Source organism: Marmota monax, unplaced genomic scaffold, assembly GCF_021218885.2.
Source record: "Marmota monax isolate L192 unplaced genomic scaffold, Marmota_monax_Labrador192_F-V1.1 WCK01_AAM20220418_F8-fsc00016, whole genome shotgun sequence".
In the NCBI taxonomy this organism is placed as follows: Eukaryota; Metazoa; Chordata; class Mammalia; order Rodentia; family Sciuridae; genus Marmota; species Marmota monax.
In genome coordinates, this window is record NW_026695209.1 from 3,246,321 (window position 1) to 3,261,483 (window position 15,163).

The 15,163-nt window shown below is 37.2% G+C and overlaps 1 protein-coding gene across 6 annotated transcripts in view; it reads left to right on the top strand.

Annotated features, from left to right (window-relative positions):
* Nucleotides 1-15,163, top strand: part of App (amyloid beta precursor protein) — a 242,250-nt gene that overhangs the window by 101,337 nt on the left and 125,750 nt on the right. For all 6 annotated transcript variants that reach the window (XM_046430448.2, XM_046430449.2, XM_046430450.2 and 3 more), the window contains exon 5: nt 1,409-1,602. In XM_046430448.2, coding sequence (XP_046286404.1) covers nt 1,409-1,602 — 194 coding nt within the window. The remainder of the gene's footprint in view (nt 1-1,408; nt 1,603-15,163) is intronic.

The following is a 15,163-nucleotide window of genomic DNA, read 5'->3' on the forward strand; positions in this document are numbered from 1 at the left end:
TATGAGATGTCACTTTGTGGAATTAGTGCCTTAGAAACTGCTCTGTCCCTCTGTTATAATGTTTTTCTCTCAAAAGTACACAGTTTTATTTGTGGTGAGATGATGAGATCAGTCTCCTAGAATTAGGTTCCTTTATCTAGCTCAGATTTGCTCCCCTCCTCCTTCCTGGAAACATGGGACATTTTTGATGGTCATAACTGGAGAGGAAGTGCTACTGGAGTGTTGTCACTAGAGGTCAGGGCTTCTGCCAAACATCTTACAGTGATCAGAACAGCTCCTCAACCCCAAGCACTTATTTGGTACTAAATGTCTGTAGTGCTGAGCTGGAAAAATCTGATCTAGTTCGATTTACCCTTATAGCATAGCTTTAAAGCTGTTAGGCAGAAAACACCACTTAAAATTTGGCATTGCCTTCGCCTTTTATAAAATAATATGTTCTGATTCACTGTAAAATAAAACTTACTTTATATAAAAAATGTGTTTTGGAGGTTGAAGAGCTTGCTGAGCTTAAGAAAACCAACCACATAATTTGAAGCCCAGCTCTCCATCTGATAACCTCATTTTTCATTTCTTCTGAGTTGTCAAAAGAAAAATCCTTTGTTCCTAAGAAACAAAAATGACTCATAGATTCCTATGAGGTCAAAATGCATTCTGCAATATTGTCACTGTTTACCTAGGCGGTTGAATTATTATTTTCTCCTGTGTCACCAGTAGATGATGTCTGAGCTTTCTGCTACGTTGGATTTGAGCATATTTAGAAAATCCCAGGAAAGCAAAAAGATATTGGAAACAAAATCTCTAGTGACTCTTAAGTTCTGATTCAGAGTGGCTGCAGAGATAACTTCTCTTTCTGGGATTGTTACTCTGGGAAGTGAGCCAACAGAGTTAGAATTTCTAGAATAAGGCTAATCCAAGCGAGAGGATTAGGTCTGTCCTGGAGGTGGGAATGAGCTGGGGATGTACGAAAGGAAACTTCAGATCTTTCATACACCAATAAAACCAGAAAGCATAGATGTTCTGATGCCTAGCAGCCTTCCTCTGCATTTTCCCAACTGGTTTCCATTCTAATTGTTTTTATGAACCTCTATTGTTTAACATCATGTTCTTCTTAAATAAATGATAAACCTTAAAAAAAAAAAAAGAATGAATACCGGGCTGGGAATGTAGCACAGGTATAGAGTGTGTGCCTAGCCTCAGTAAGGTGCAGGTTTAGTCCTCAGCACCACATTTACACACAGAATACCAAACTAGCCCATGTTAAAGACCCCGTTGTAAATCCATTCAAAAAGTAAACCGTTGATTATTTCCTCTGTCAAATTGGTTCCTAATATTTCAGGTCTGTGTGTTGGTTATTGTGTTTCTTACAAGGAAAAGCATCTGCCTCACGTTCTCTCCTTCCCCTCTGCAGACCTGCAGCGAGAAGAGCACCAACTTGCATGACTATGGCATGTTGCTGCCCTGTGGAATTGACAAGTTCCGTGGGGTAGAGTTCGTATGCTGCCCACTGGCCGAGGAGAGTGACAGTATCGATTCTGCAGATGCAGAGGAGGACGACTCTGATGTGTGGTGGGGTGGAGCAGACACGGACTATGCAGATGGGAGGTAAGGTGTCCCACCTTGGGCCTCATACATGCTAAAACATCGTGTATGTGGTTTTGCATTCATTAATAAATGTGTCTTTATATTTCTCACCAAAAAGATCTCTGCTCACTACTATCAAAGTTTTCTCTTTTGGAAAAAAAATTATCAAACCCTGGAGTTCTGTTAAAGATTATAGCATGCTATTTAATTTTAATGTAATTGGTGGAGTTAATTTTAATCTCAAGAATTGAGATTAAAATCCCAGTAATATTATAGTAGATCACTGGTAGTTCTAACAGGGAGTTGAAATCTAAATGAATACTCTGGCTTTCTCTTTTGCTCTGTAATTTGGAAATATTTTGTAAACACTATTCTGGGATGTTTTTTCTTTTTCTTTTTTTTGTCAATTATTAATTCTGTAAACTTTTTAAAAGAAAGATTTGGTTTGGGGGTTTTGTTGTCTTTGGGGGGATTTCTTTGCCTTTGTCACTATTTTCCTTCATGTCTAAAGTGAAAGGCATTCATAAATGCTAAAGTTCTTTCTCTTCATTTTTGTGATTAACATTTTCATCTGTTTTTCTATGAGATCTTAATCCCATAATTTATTATGAGATTCCCATTTTTAATTGAAGACAAGCTTCTGGAGTAAAATCATAGGATAATAGATGTAGAATCTTTGGATTAGAAATGTCATCTGGGTCAGTTGATTTCTTGCTGTATCATCCTCCAGAATGTGAGGATTGTGTCACTTTTTTTTTCCCCACTATTCTCTCTGATGTTCCCTAGTGTTACAGATCTCCCAACAGAAGGTTAAATACAAGTTGTAAGACTTGCTGTTACACAGTACAAAGTTTTCTAACTTCAGGCAGATTTTTTGTGTAAGTGTGGAATACATTTTTGTAAAATTTTCAAAATAATTTTACTATCTGTGTATGCTCAGGAATCTTAGCTGCCTTTTTTTGTCAGTTGGCAAAAGGCTTCTTTTTCGTGGGTGTTGCCTAGCTCTTTTGTGTTCCCTCTTTACCAGTTTTTTTTTTAATGTATTCAGTATAGCTGAACATAAAGCTAAATAACCAAAATAAAAACAAAAAACAAATTTCAAAGAATGAGAGAAAGAAATAAGCAAAAAGCTATCTGTAAGCATGCAAATATTTCTCTGTTTTCGTAGAAGCTAAAAGTTAATGACACAACTTCCTTCTCCCAGGGCAGGAAGCCTCAGTGATGCAGGATTTGCTTCTGAGAAACTTTTTGCACTTCATTGCATGGAATGGAATATTCGGGTTCCATGCTGGATCCTCACACATCTATTCCACGTGCCAGATGCAGGGCATCCTTTGGTTTGGGTCTAATTGCCACTTGGTCTAAAGTGGCCTACTTCTCGCTTTTTTCAAAGTAACTCTTTGATAGTTTTCCGAAATTGTAGTTAAATCTGAAAGCTTCAGAGTAGCTTTTAAGAAAAGTCTTTGCACCAGGTCTCTGCCAACATGGTACCAATGCAGCCAGTACTAAAAGGGAAAGTTTCAAGTTGTACAGCCATTTTCTTTGTTCACATGCTATTGGATTCTAATTTTTTTAAAAATATTTTTTTGGTTGTTGATGGGCCTTAATTGTATTCATTAATTTATATGTGGTGCTGAGAATTGAACCCAGTGCCTCACACATGCGAGGCAAGCACTCTACCACTGAATTACAAACCCAACCCTGGATTCTTGATTTGGTTATCACCCATTACCAAATTGTTGGTAGTGCGTATATAAATCCAGAGAATGGCGAGTAAACCAGGAAAGCTCAATGGTTGCTTAGAATGCTAAGACACTGGATAAATACTTATAACCCTGCTCAACATGGGTGACCTGCCATTTATGATCATTTTTATACAAGGGACTTTGAAAATTAAAAATTGGAAGCTGGGCACGGTGGCGCACACCTGTAATCCCAGCGGCTCAGGAGACTAAGACAGGAGGATTGCGAGTTCAAATCTAGCCACAGCAACTTAGCAAGGCCCTAAGCATTTTAGCAAAACCCTGTTTCTAAATATAATATACAAAGGACTGGTGATGTGGCTCAGTGGCTAAGCTCCCCGCTGGGTTCAATCCCCAGTACCAAATAAATAAATAAAAATGAACGTTTTGCTTTTTTCTGAGAGGGATAGGCCTTTGGCAGGCCCTGTTCCCACATAACACATTTCATGTACCTTATAAAAACTCATTTTTATTAAGAATCAATCTCAATGGGTCTTGATCTTTTCCTTCTATCCTTTCCAACTTACTACTTAACTGAAAGTGTTACTAACATTATGTCTTAGGAAATTCACTTAACCAGTGGCCCTTTCTCTGCCTGCATGTTTTCTCACTGCTCCTGGAAATAGATTCACAAGGCTTTCTATTCAACCTTTCAGCCCATTATTTATTTATTTCTGTCAGTAATTGGACCTCCTGGTTATCCCCTCCTCTGTTCCCATTGTTACAAACACCAAACTAAAGGATGTTGGTTTATTTTTGTTTTGATTTTGTTTGTTAACTTGCTGTATTACCTACTACTGGAGAAACAATGCAGTGCACTATCCAAACTAGACATGAGGACCACAATCCTAAAGGGAGAGACTCAGGCACATGGGGTCATATGGCCACCTACCTCCTATTGTCTCCAGAGATATCACCATCCAAGTTAGTATTCAGTTAAAATGCTAGTCTGGGCCTTCCTAGTCACCTTTATTCTGTTCCATTTTCAGTACCTTCAATGCAGTCCTCCTGTGGACTATATCATCCCTCAGGAAAAGCACTCCCATGGGGTTTCCAGCTTTGATCTGCCTCTCTGACCATGATCTTCTGATCTTACACCTAAAACCTGCATCAGGTGCCACTGAATTTCACCTTTCCCTCATAATTATCATCCTGATTTATTCCAATTTATAATAATCCATTGTCCTCTTTTTTTCCCTTTTCTTTTTGTTTTTTCCTGATCTTTCAAACCAGATGGAATCAATGGATAACCATTTTTACACATTCCACAGAATGTCCTGGGCTTACTGGTACCCTTCACACTTCTAAACATATTTTTGTCAGTTTCTCCAATAATTTCTGGAAGAAATTATTTTCTCTCTTACTTGCTTCTGAGTTTTCTAAGGTATCAAGTCATGTAACCCTACCAGTTAATCCCATTTGTTATTCATGCTGTAACATCACCTGGGATCTCGATGTCACTAGATGCACTTCAGTATCACAGTTTGACGACCTATCCTCTTTCACATGTCAGGTGATCCAGGCCATTCTCCTGGGTTCCCAGCATCACCCTGCTTTATCCTCTACTCCTGACCCTTTCATAGCCACCCGTTGTGAACTTGTGCAGCAAGGTACCTGGCATTTGGTGGGTGCTCAGTTAAAGGTTTGTTGAAAAAATGAGCAGGTCTCCCCCTCTACTTCAGTATCTCCCGTACCTCCTTTTTTGCCTCCTGTCTTCCCGTTAGTGATTGTGTTCTGCCTGAGCTCCTGAGCACGGCACCCCTTGTCTTTTTCGTCTCACTGGCTCCTCCACCTCTACCTACCAACCTGCTAGTTCAGATTGTCATTTATTGTCTACTAGACAAATTTCTTCTATTACCTGTTACAACATCAGTGTCCCACTTTCTCTTCCTTGTGTTTTCCCTGTTGCTCTTGTTTTAATGCCTCTAGGATTCATTCATTCCCTTGACTTCTACTCCCTTGAGGAATTAATACCACTCCTGCTCCCTCCCACTCTACCACTCCCTTTCCAGAAAATTCTCCCTGCTTTCACCATCTTTCTACTGTGCACTTTTAATCCTGTTGGACTTGGCAGAAAATATTTGATGGTTTCCTTAACTTTAGAAAAATCTTCTGAGGTGTGGTGATGCATACCTGTAATTTCAGCTACTTGGAAGGATGAGGCAAGAGGATCCCAAGTTCAAGGCCAGCCTCAGCAACTTATTTTTATAAAATATAAAAAACACTGGGGATGTGGCTCAGCGGTAGAACCCTTCGTCTGGAGTCAATCCACAGTACCATCAAAAAAACCCAAACCAACAAACAAAAAAAAGCCAATTCCCCAGCAAGGCACGCAGAACTCCATGTTACATGGCCCCAACCTGCATTGTCAACTTTATACGCATATCTCATTCTGTTTACTGACACCTTATAACGTGTGGCCTTTTCATTCTGTAGGCTTTTGTTTTTAACCATTCTGTTCCTTCTAAAATGTTTTTCCTTTTTCCTCAAATGGAGTTAATGTATGATCAAGATACCTGATCATGACCTATCAAAATCTTACATGTGTTTTGATGTTAACCTGAAAAGATATTTCCTTTACAAGTCTACCTTTGAATTCTTATAATATTCATTCGTACCCTAACTTACCTGCTAATAATAGTCATATCTCTTTATCTTCTAGCATGCAAACTACAGTTGTATAGTGTATTTATCAAAAGACAAATTGAATAGTGTATTTACCAAAAGACTTGGTGGTTCATCATTGGATATACAGAACCTCCCAATGTTTTATCACAGATCTAATAGGATTTTTTTTTTAAACCAGGGATTGAACCTGATGGCACTTTACCACTGAACCACATCCCTAGCCTTTTATATTTTTAATTTTGAGACAAGGTCTCACCAATTTTTTTAGGGTCTTGCTAAATTGCTGAGGCTGGCTTTGAACCTGCAATCCTCCTGCCTCAGCCTCCTGAGCAACTAGGATTACAGGCATGTGCCACCATTACCCAGCCTGTCTAATATCATGTGAGCGACATGTGTACTTTTACATATTCTAATGCCAATTATAAAAATGTACAAAGAAAAAGTGGATTTAATTTCAACAATGTTTTTATTTAATCCACTATATTCCAAATATCATTTCAGCATTTAACTAATATGAAAAATTTATTAAGATAGTTCACATTTGTTTTCTTATTTCTTTTCTTTCATACTAGATCTTTAAAATCCAGATTTTTTTTTTTTTTGGTTGGTTGGTTTGTGGCGCCAGAGTTCAAACTGGGCACGTACTTTTCTACTGCACTACAACCACCCACCCCCAGGTCTTTATTGTAACAGCCCATCTGGACTCAAAGTAGCCACATTTCAAGTGCCTAGTAACACTTGCATCTCGGACTGTGTAGCCCTACATAACCTGATATTTTCTTAATCATTCTTTCTTTTTCCTCCTATTCAAACACATGGTTTAGATAGCCCAATTATATACTTCAAGGTTGAACTACTTAATTTTTATTTTTAAATGTTTGTGAGTCTAACATAAAAGAAAGAATGGGTTTGGGTGAATTGTAATTGAGACATCGGGTCACCTGCGTCACTTTCGAACCTGTTTTCCTGTAGCCCTGTGGGCAGGTGTGCCTGCCTTCTCATCTGACAGAGGCAGGAGCAAAGTGAGAGAGGAATTGCATCACCCAACCTGGGCTTCTGCCAGCCTGCAGCCTCCTGGTTTCAGGAGCAGCTCTCCTTGTGACGCTTGAAAGGTAGATTCAGAATAGGAATTGAGCACAACTGACTTAAACTATGCTCAGGGGACTTTATATGACAGTTCTTGAGGAGGGGAAAAAAATGAAGAGGAACTGTGATCCTCATGGAATAGAATTTGATCCACAGTCTACTGTAATTTGTTATCTAGTAGATAATCAGGGTTGTTTTTGTAAAGAATCCATGTTCTGCTATTGCTCATCAAGCATTTAGGGAAACAGCCCTTGTGGCAGTGAGCTCTATTTTAGGACCTCATTGAAAAGGAGGTAAATCTTTTAATATAGATAAACGGGTTTTGTTCCAAAAATTTATTTTTAAATAACTGAGTTTTTATTTCTCTAATATAATAATTTCTCAAATCCTCTCAAAATGCCTACTTATGCAATCAGTAATGTAGCTCACAGTAATAGTACACAGATTTCAGGCATCATGGCTAAACGTTTTTTCCATGGGGAAAATTCGTTTAGAAAGCTAATTTGTAAGAGCAGACACGCACTTCCAGTGTATCTCTGGGAGTGGGGAGCAGGAGGCTGAGCTTCCCCCCACCAGGAACTGCAGCTTCAGAACCACATGGTCCCCCAGGGGCTGTTGAACTCTCAGAGCAAACGCAGGAAGGGAAGATCCTCTAATTGTTTTATACTAGCACCCATCTCTTGTAGCAGGTGCTCAGTCACCTTTTTTTTTCAAAACAGAATCTGTAATGATGTAGTCAGTAATTTTTAGGGTTGCAAGCATTAGTGAGAATACGCTGAGAGGTAACCTGACCTATCTTCCCAAATGATTAGATGATCATGTTGTTTCCTTTTTTTTTTTTTTTTTTTTTTGAGGGTGAGACAGATGTAGGTGAATGATTACTTTTGATTGCATCTAGTTACTCCCTCCTTCAAGGCTGTGATGGTAACTTAGGAGAGTTCTCTTTTGTTAGGGTCCCCTTCACTTTTGTGTGTGGCTGTGTGTAGGGTGTGTGTGTGGGTGTGTAGGAGGTATGTGTGTGTGTGTAGGGGATGTGTAGTATGTGTGTGTAGGGGTAGGTGGGTATGTGTGTGTAGGGGTGGGTGTGTGTGGGGAGGCGTAGGGGGGGTGTGCACATGGGAGCTCTTTATAGGCAACTAAAGCAATTCTGGGGATTGCCAGAGGGACAAATAGGACAAGCTTCTTTACTTCAGGAAAGCCAGCACCAATCTGAGTACAATGGGCCCTTTATAATATTATTCTTATTATGATGACGGTCTTTTTTTTAATGTTTTTGAAAGCAACTTAGAGAACCAAGAATGGGGGGATAGTGGGAAGTAATTTTATTAGAAATTTTAATATGACAACGTAATAACTTTTAATTTTAATTATAATTTAAATATGGTATGCCTAGATTTTTATTCCATATTTTCCTAGTTTTCAAGGTGCAGAACCCTGAAATGAGTAATATCTTTTTGAATCATCCTCCATACACGAACCTGGAAGATGTCTGTTTTATAAATAATGATTCCAACTTTCATGTAAGCATCTCTATTCAGTTGTAGCTAACCATAGTTCTTAGTCTTTCCTTGCTCTTGCAGTTCCACTTAATTATTGTAAAAATCTAACACTTCTAGAATTTTGCTGGTCGTTTTGTTGAGAAAACTGCTTTCTTTATTATTTTAAAATGTTTTCTATCTTGGATTTATAAACATAAATGTAGATTAGGCACTCCCCAAACACCAATTTCTGTGTGATTTTTTTTTTCTTCTAATGGCCTTTATAGACACCACTGCCTTGGGCTTTTGTGTACTTCTAAACTACTTCAAATAAATTTTGTTGTATTAGCATCGTAAAAGGGGAAAAAAAACACTGTCACAATCTTTTTAACAGCAGATGTTCGCATCTTTGTTGCAAAATCCTGAATGATGTTGTCCTTGTTGAATGACTGAGTGGGTGAGAATATCATATTTCCTTTTTGTTCTTGGAAATGCTTTGCTCACTTCTCAGTTCTGGAGCTTGGGAAAGCTCATCTGGGACACCCTGATCTGAGACTCGTGGTCTGAGATTTCACTTGCATAATCAGTTTCATTCATCTTCTGATTTATCCAGGAATTGGAAAATGTCTCCTTTGTCCATTTTTTTTTGCTTTTTGCCAATATGTGGAAAATGAAGAAAAATTCCGATTTGCAGCTGTATTCAATGTAAACCTCTAGGCTTCTCTAATACCTTCTTGAAAGATGAAGCATTACTTTTAAGAACACAGTGATAAATGTGACAATTTCCTTATTGTATCATCCTTCTGGACAATTCCATCATTCTTTCACTATTTGGTCTTTATTAGCACAATTGGAGATAGGTAATACTTCTTGGGATGATAGAAATAGGAAAATATTGTAAAATATAAGCATAAAAATATGAAGATATGAAGATCTGTAATGTATCTTTGATAAATGAAAATTTCATTGGGTTTATATTGTAATTACAACATAAAGTTTTATTCGGTTGATTTGATTTTTTTTCTTCAAGAAAGAATAAAAGTCAAAAACATCAGTTCTTCTTACAGGTAGTTGGAACTGCCCAGAAGAAAAAAGGTAAAATTGTGCTGAGTGAACACAGAAAGTATTTCAAGGGTTAACAGCGTATCCTACTTACCAGGAGTTTGTATTCATGATGAGGCCTGTGTGACTTGATACATGGAAACACATGCCATAATCTTATACAGTTTAGGTGCTTAACAAATATTTGAGTTGACTTAATTGGCATTCATATCAAATATACACACCTTCATGATAGCTCACGGTCTGCGTATATAATCAAAACTAATTGATCTTTAAAACAAAACAAAACTAAGGACTATCATTCCAGGCATGCAATTCTTAAGTAAAATTGCAAGAGTCTCTAAAACTAGAAACAGTGAAGGAAAAAAAAAAGGAAAATTTATATTTTCCTAACACCTTTTCAGTAGTGACTGCCTAAATCTCTTTTCATTTTTTTTTTAAAAAAGTAAAATAAAGTAGAAGAAAATGAAATTGCAATTACTCGTAATAATAATATTTCCCTTCTTTGGGCTTTTATTGTAAAAGTCCATTCTTATAATAACTTTCCTATTTGAATAAGCAGGTCTGTTTTGTTCCCCAGTGTGAAGTTGGGGCTCTTTAATAAAAATAACTGTAGGCAAAAGTCTCTGGAAGTACAATTTGTAACTGTGAGACTAGCTCAACTCCATTAACTGCTGGCAATCATTCTTTGATTTAGGAAATGAGTAAATATTGGTTTAGAGCAGTGTTTCTCAACCTAGTATGATTTCTGCTCAAGGGATCTTTAGAAATGTTTACAGACAATTTTAGTTGTCACCGTCAGGGAGGGATGCTTCTGGAACCCAGTGGGTAGAGACTAGGGAAGCTACTAACTATCCTACAGTAAGCAAGGCAGTCCACATTGTTGTTGAGAACTACTGATTTAGAGGCTTCTTTGGCATTGGAATGCCAGAGAAATTACTGTTTTCTAAGGAAATCTTCCATTCAAGCTTCGACCTCCTTCTGATCTGATATGGACAGAGAAGCAACCACCATAAGAATCTGTCTTTCAGTGCAGCTTTTGTAAGATGGAGATCAAAACAGACCTTAGTAGCTGCATTTATAGCTAAAAAAAAATTCCATTATCAAAATGTGCTCAAATGCAATGGATTTTAATTAAGGCTTCTTATTTGTACTGATTACTTCCTTAATGCTTACCATTATACCAAATATTGTTCCTTTCATTAGTGTTATTACTGTCCTTTTTTACTATAACAGATGTCAGCATATTTTCTGGAAGGAATTAATCATGTTTTGAAATACTTGATGCATTTAGTAGTATGGGAGACTCTGTCTTCATTCAAAATATACATCTATTACATATAGTTTGAAAAAAAATACTTAAAAGTATGATAACTTTTCACAAGGTTTGGGTCAAGGGAGAATCACATATAATTTAACTAATAATAAGTTTTGTTTTTCTGCCTGGTCTCTCCTCCCTCCCCCATATGTATATATTTTTATTTAGTTGACATTAAAATATTAGATTTTCAGTTTCAACTGCTATTATCATGTATTTTTATTGCTTTCATGTTTATCTCTCTAATTTGTGTTTATGATATCTTCAAAATTTGTTCATCTGTGTCACCATTGCCAGATTGTACCCCAGAACTCAGCATAAGAGTTGAAACTGTTTTTGTCATTTTGGTACGATGGGCATTTATTTATTTAATGTTTTTATTGTTGTATTATAATTATGTGTAATAGTTGGATTCATATTCATATATGCACATAATATAGTTTGATCAATTTCATTCCCCCTGTTTGTCCCCCATGCCTCCTCTCCTCCCTTGACCTGTTCCCTTGCTCTCCACTATTGGTCTTCCTTCTATTTTCATGAGACCTTTTTTTTCCATTCTTCTCACTTTCACTTATAAGAGAAAACATAAGACCCTGGACTTTCTGAGTCTGTCTTATTTCACTTAGCGGGATAGTCTCTAGCTCCATCCATTTACCTGCAAACACCTTAATTTTATTCTTCTTTATGGCTGAGTAAAATTCCATTGTGTATGTGTATCACATATTCTTTATGCGTTGTCTGTTGACAGAAACCCAGGCCTAAGTTATGACTTAGCTATTGTGAGGTTCACTGCTATAAACATTGGTATGAATGTTTCATGATAGTATGCTGACTTTAATTCTTTTGGATAAATACCAAGTAGTGGAATAGCTGAGTCATATGGTGGTCCCATTCCTTGTCTTTTGCAGAATCTCCACACTGATTTTCATAGTGGTTGTACTAATTTGCGATACCAACAAACACGTTTTTCAGGGAGTAAAATGTCAATCAAGGTCATTGCAATCATCATAGAAGGATCTTGTTAAGTCTGGATTTGTGAGTGGCACAGTTGAAAACCTTTGAAACTATAGTGTTTTAGTCATCTTTTTTGCTGTTGTGACTAAAGGATCTTGACCCTCACAAATGTAGGGGAGGAAGAGTTTATTTGAGGGCTCCCCATTTCTGAGGTCTTAGTTCAGAGAAGGATGGCTCCATTCCTTGGGGGTCGAGGTGAGTTCAAATATCTAGGCGGGAGAGGGTGGCAGAGGAAAGCACCTCACATCTTGGTGATCAAGAAGCAGAGCGATATTCCAGCTCCAGATAAATAATATATACCCCACAGCCATGGCCCTTTCTCCAGCCACACCCCCACCTGCCTCTTATTACCACTCAGTTAATCCCATCAAAGATTGTTTCACAAATTGGGTTAAGACTCTCACAATCCAATTATTTCTCCTCTGAAACTTATTGCATTTTCTCACACATGAGCTTTTGGGGGAACACCTCACATCCAAACCATAACATATGGTCTCTGTGTTCCAAGAACTTTTCTCAGAATATAAAAAACAGATGATATTATGGAAGGTGCATTTTGCAACAAATACATTGTTTGGAGTATGTGAAAACTTGTCTTTGAGTCAAGTAGTAAGTTACAAACATTCTGACTTCTAGTTAGCCAGCCATGCTGAAACATTCATAGCCTTACTTAGGGGATCTCAGGCTGTCTGAGAATTTATGTCTATTCATGGGTCAGTACTTTCTCTGTCTTTAAAATTGAGAGAGAAACAAAGAGAGAAGCTTTATTTGGCCATGTATCTCCTTATTTGTGACTCTGGAGTTGACATTCTTTCAATAGATTATTTTGCAGCTGCTTTTTTTGCCTTGCAGTTTAAGAAAGTAGTATTAAATGCCCAAGGGAGAAAAATACTTAACTTTAGAGGGTCACAAACTGAGTCACACAGAAGATAAATTAAAGCTTTAACTCATTGCCAGTGGATGAGTAAGAATGCGCTTGATGAGACAGCTCATGGCTTTGAGAAGCAACTGTCATAATGCTGGGTTGGCAGCTTCTAGCAGTTTTGGAGTCTGCTTGACTCTTGTACTGAAATTCGGGAACTAATTTGAAAATGATGAATAGAGGAAGAACAGAAGCTTGCATTTTTTTTTTCTCTTGGGGAAACTGGTTGCCAGTTCTGAGGTCTTATTAGAAATGCTGAATTTCTGTATTTAATAAACTTGGACCTCATATATGTCAGGAAGAAAAACAAAACACTTTAACAGCCTTAACCAGATTACAGATGTGAGGCCAAACCAGTGGGATTTGTTTGGGTTTCCAAGCAGGTGATGGCTGGGAGAGGAGATGCCTTGGCAGTGCATCTGAGCTGCATCTGGCGGGGAAGCTGTGCCTACTGAGAAAGCTGCCCTTAACAAGATAGTGCTGAATGAGAAGTACTGAGGCACGATGCATTTAACAGTTATTTGGAGGGTTAGATTATTCATCGCAAGGGATCTCAAGCCATGGAGGCATGGCCTCTTTTTATTCCATCTTTGAATCAAACTGTACACATTTCCCAAGTTACAAGATGGTAGGAAAAGAGGAAGAAAATATAGATCCTTGTGATTTTACCTGTTTCTGGCACAAACACTAATTTCTTGTTAAAACCAACATCTGGATATTGTCATCTTCATTGTAAAACCCCTAGTTTAAGTGGGATTCGCAATTGTCTCATGTAAAAATGATCTTTAAAATTATTTCTTGTACTCTGGCCTCAACCTCTATATATGAGCATGCTATGTCAGAATTTTTTTTCGTTGCTAGAACCCTATGGTACAAGTAGCACCAGTAGTTTATCAGAGGAAACGCCACAAAATTATAATGAACCTATTTGTTTTAGAAAGAAGTCAGTCATTTAGAAAACAATTTAGACCTTCAAACTTTCCTTAGATTGGAGGTAAACAAAATCTTTCCCAAATAGTAACTGATATCAGCATTTGTAACATTTTTAGTGTGCCCAGGGTTTAAATGTAAAATTTCAGATGCTGAACTTAATCTCATTTTACTAAAACCACAGCTACCTGAAGATACCTAAGGAGTTAAGAAAAGAAGTCTTATTAGTAAATAAGATAATCTTTCAAATGCTTTGAAGGTTTAAAGTGTGCTCTAAACCTAATGTATCTTCCTGAGCCTGTTTATCTCTAACATGGGAAAACTTGCAATAACCTATTCACAGTGTTTGCTTTCGGAAATACTAAATAATAGATGTGGAAATAGGTTGAACTGGTAAAATGTGCAGTGGACTTATTTATCATGCAGAGATTAGGATTGTAGGTGGGGGAGGTCCAGTGTAGGGCAGGAGTTTTCTTAGTCAAATCACTTTCCCACACATTCTCTCACACTGTCCAATATAAAAGCCCTCCCCAGAGCTCAGTGATGAATCTCCCACTTCTGGTTTGATAATCATGGCTATTAAGACGTGTTCCCTTCTTAATTAGGTGTTTTAAAAGTATTGTGGGCTTTGTAATTATTATGATCAATAATAATAGATAATAGTTCCTTAAGCCCTTTTGTACTAAATGAGATTGAGAACATTATTAAAATAAGTTTGGGTAAAAAAAAGACATTCTTATTTTATAAATTTAAATATGTAAAAGTCCATTTGTTTTTATTTCAGGGAAGCAAAAAATACTAGAATATCTGATTTCCTATATTGGAAATTAGCTGTAAAAATAATGAATAATTGACTTGGGCTCTTTTGGACATTTTAAATAGATATTCAATAGCTATTCAAATAGCAATAAAGTCATTGTACTTTCAGTTTCTCTATTTATATTTCAGGATCTTCAATTTTATATTTAAATTATATTCCAGAAATAGTTTGAGAAGAATTGTTGTGTCTTTAATTCTACCAATAAGTAAGAGAAGATGTGTGAAAGTTTTAATGCTGTACCTACTGGAATATGCTACTCATTCCCATTGTACATCCTTGGCATGTTATGTTAATAGGCTAGCCTCAAGCACTTTTCAGGAGAATTTTATAGCTACCATTACTGAAAAATTGGAGCCAAGGATTTGTACACATATTAGAAGTGGTAATGAAGCACTTTGGTTTTATGAAAATGTGTTTACAAGATAATGCCAGGATAGCAACATTGCATTGAATGTAATTTAATGATGATAGAATTAATCACAGAGGAATAGGAGGCTAAGACTACAGATATAGCATTTCTATATCCAGTCCAGCCTCGTATACAACTCATATTGGTGCCAAAACTCACTTAATAACACTTGG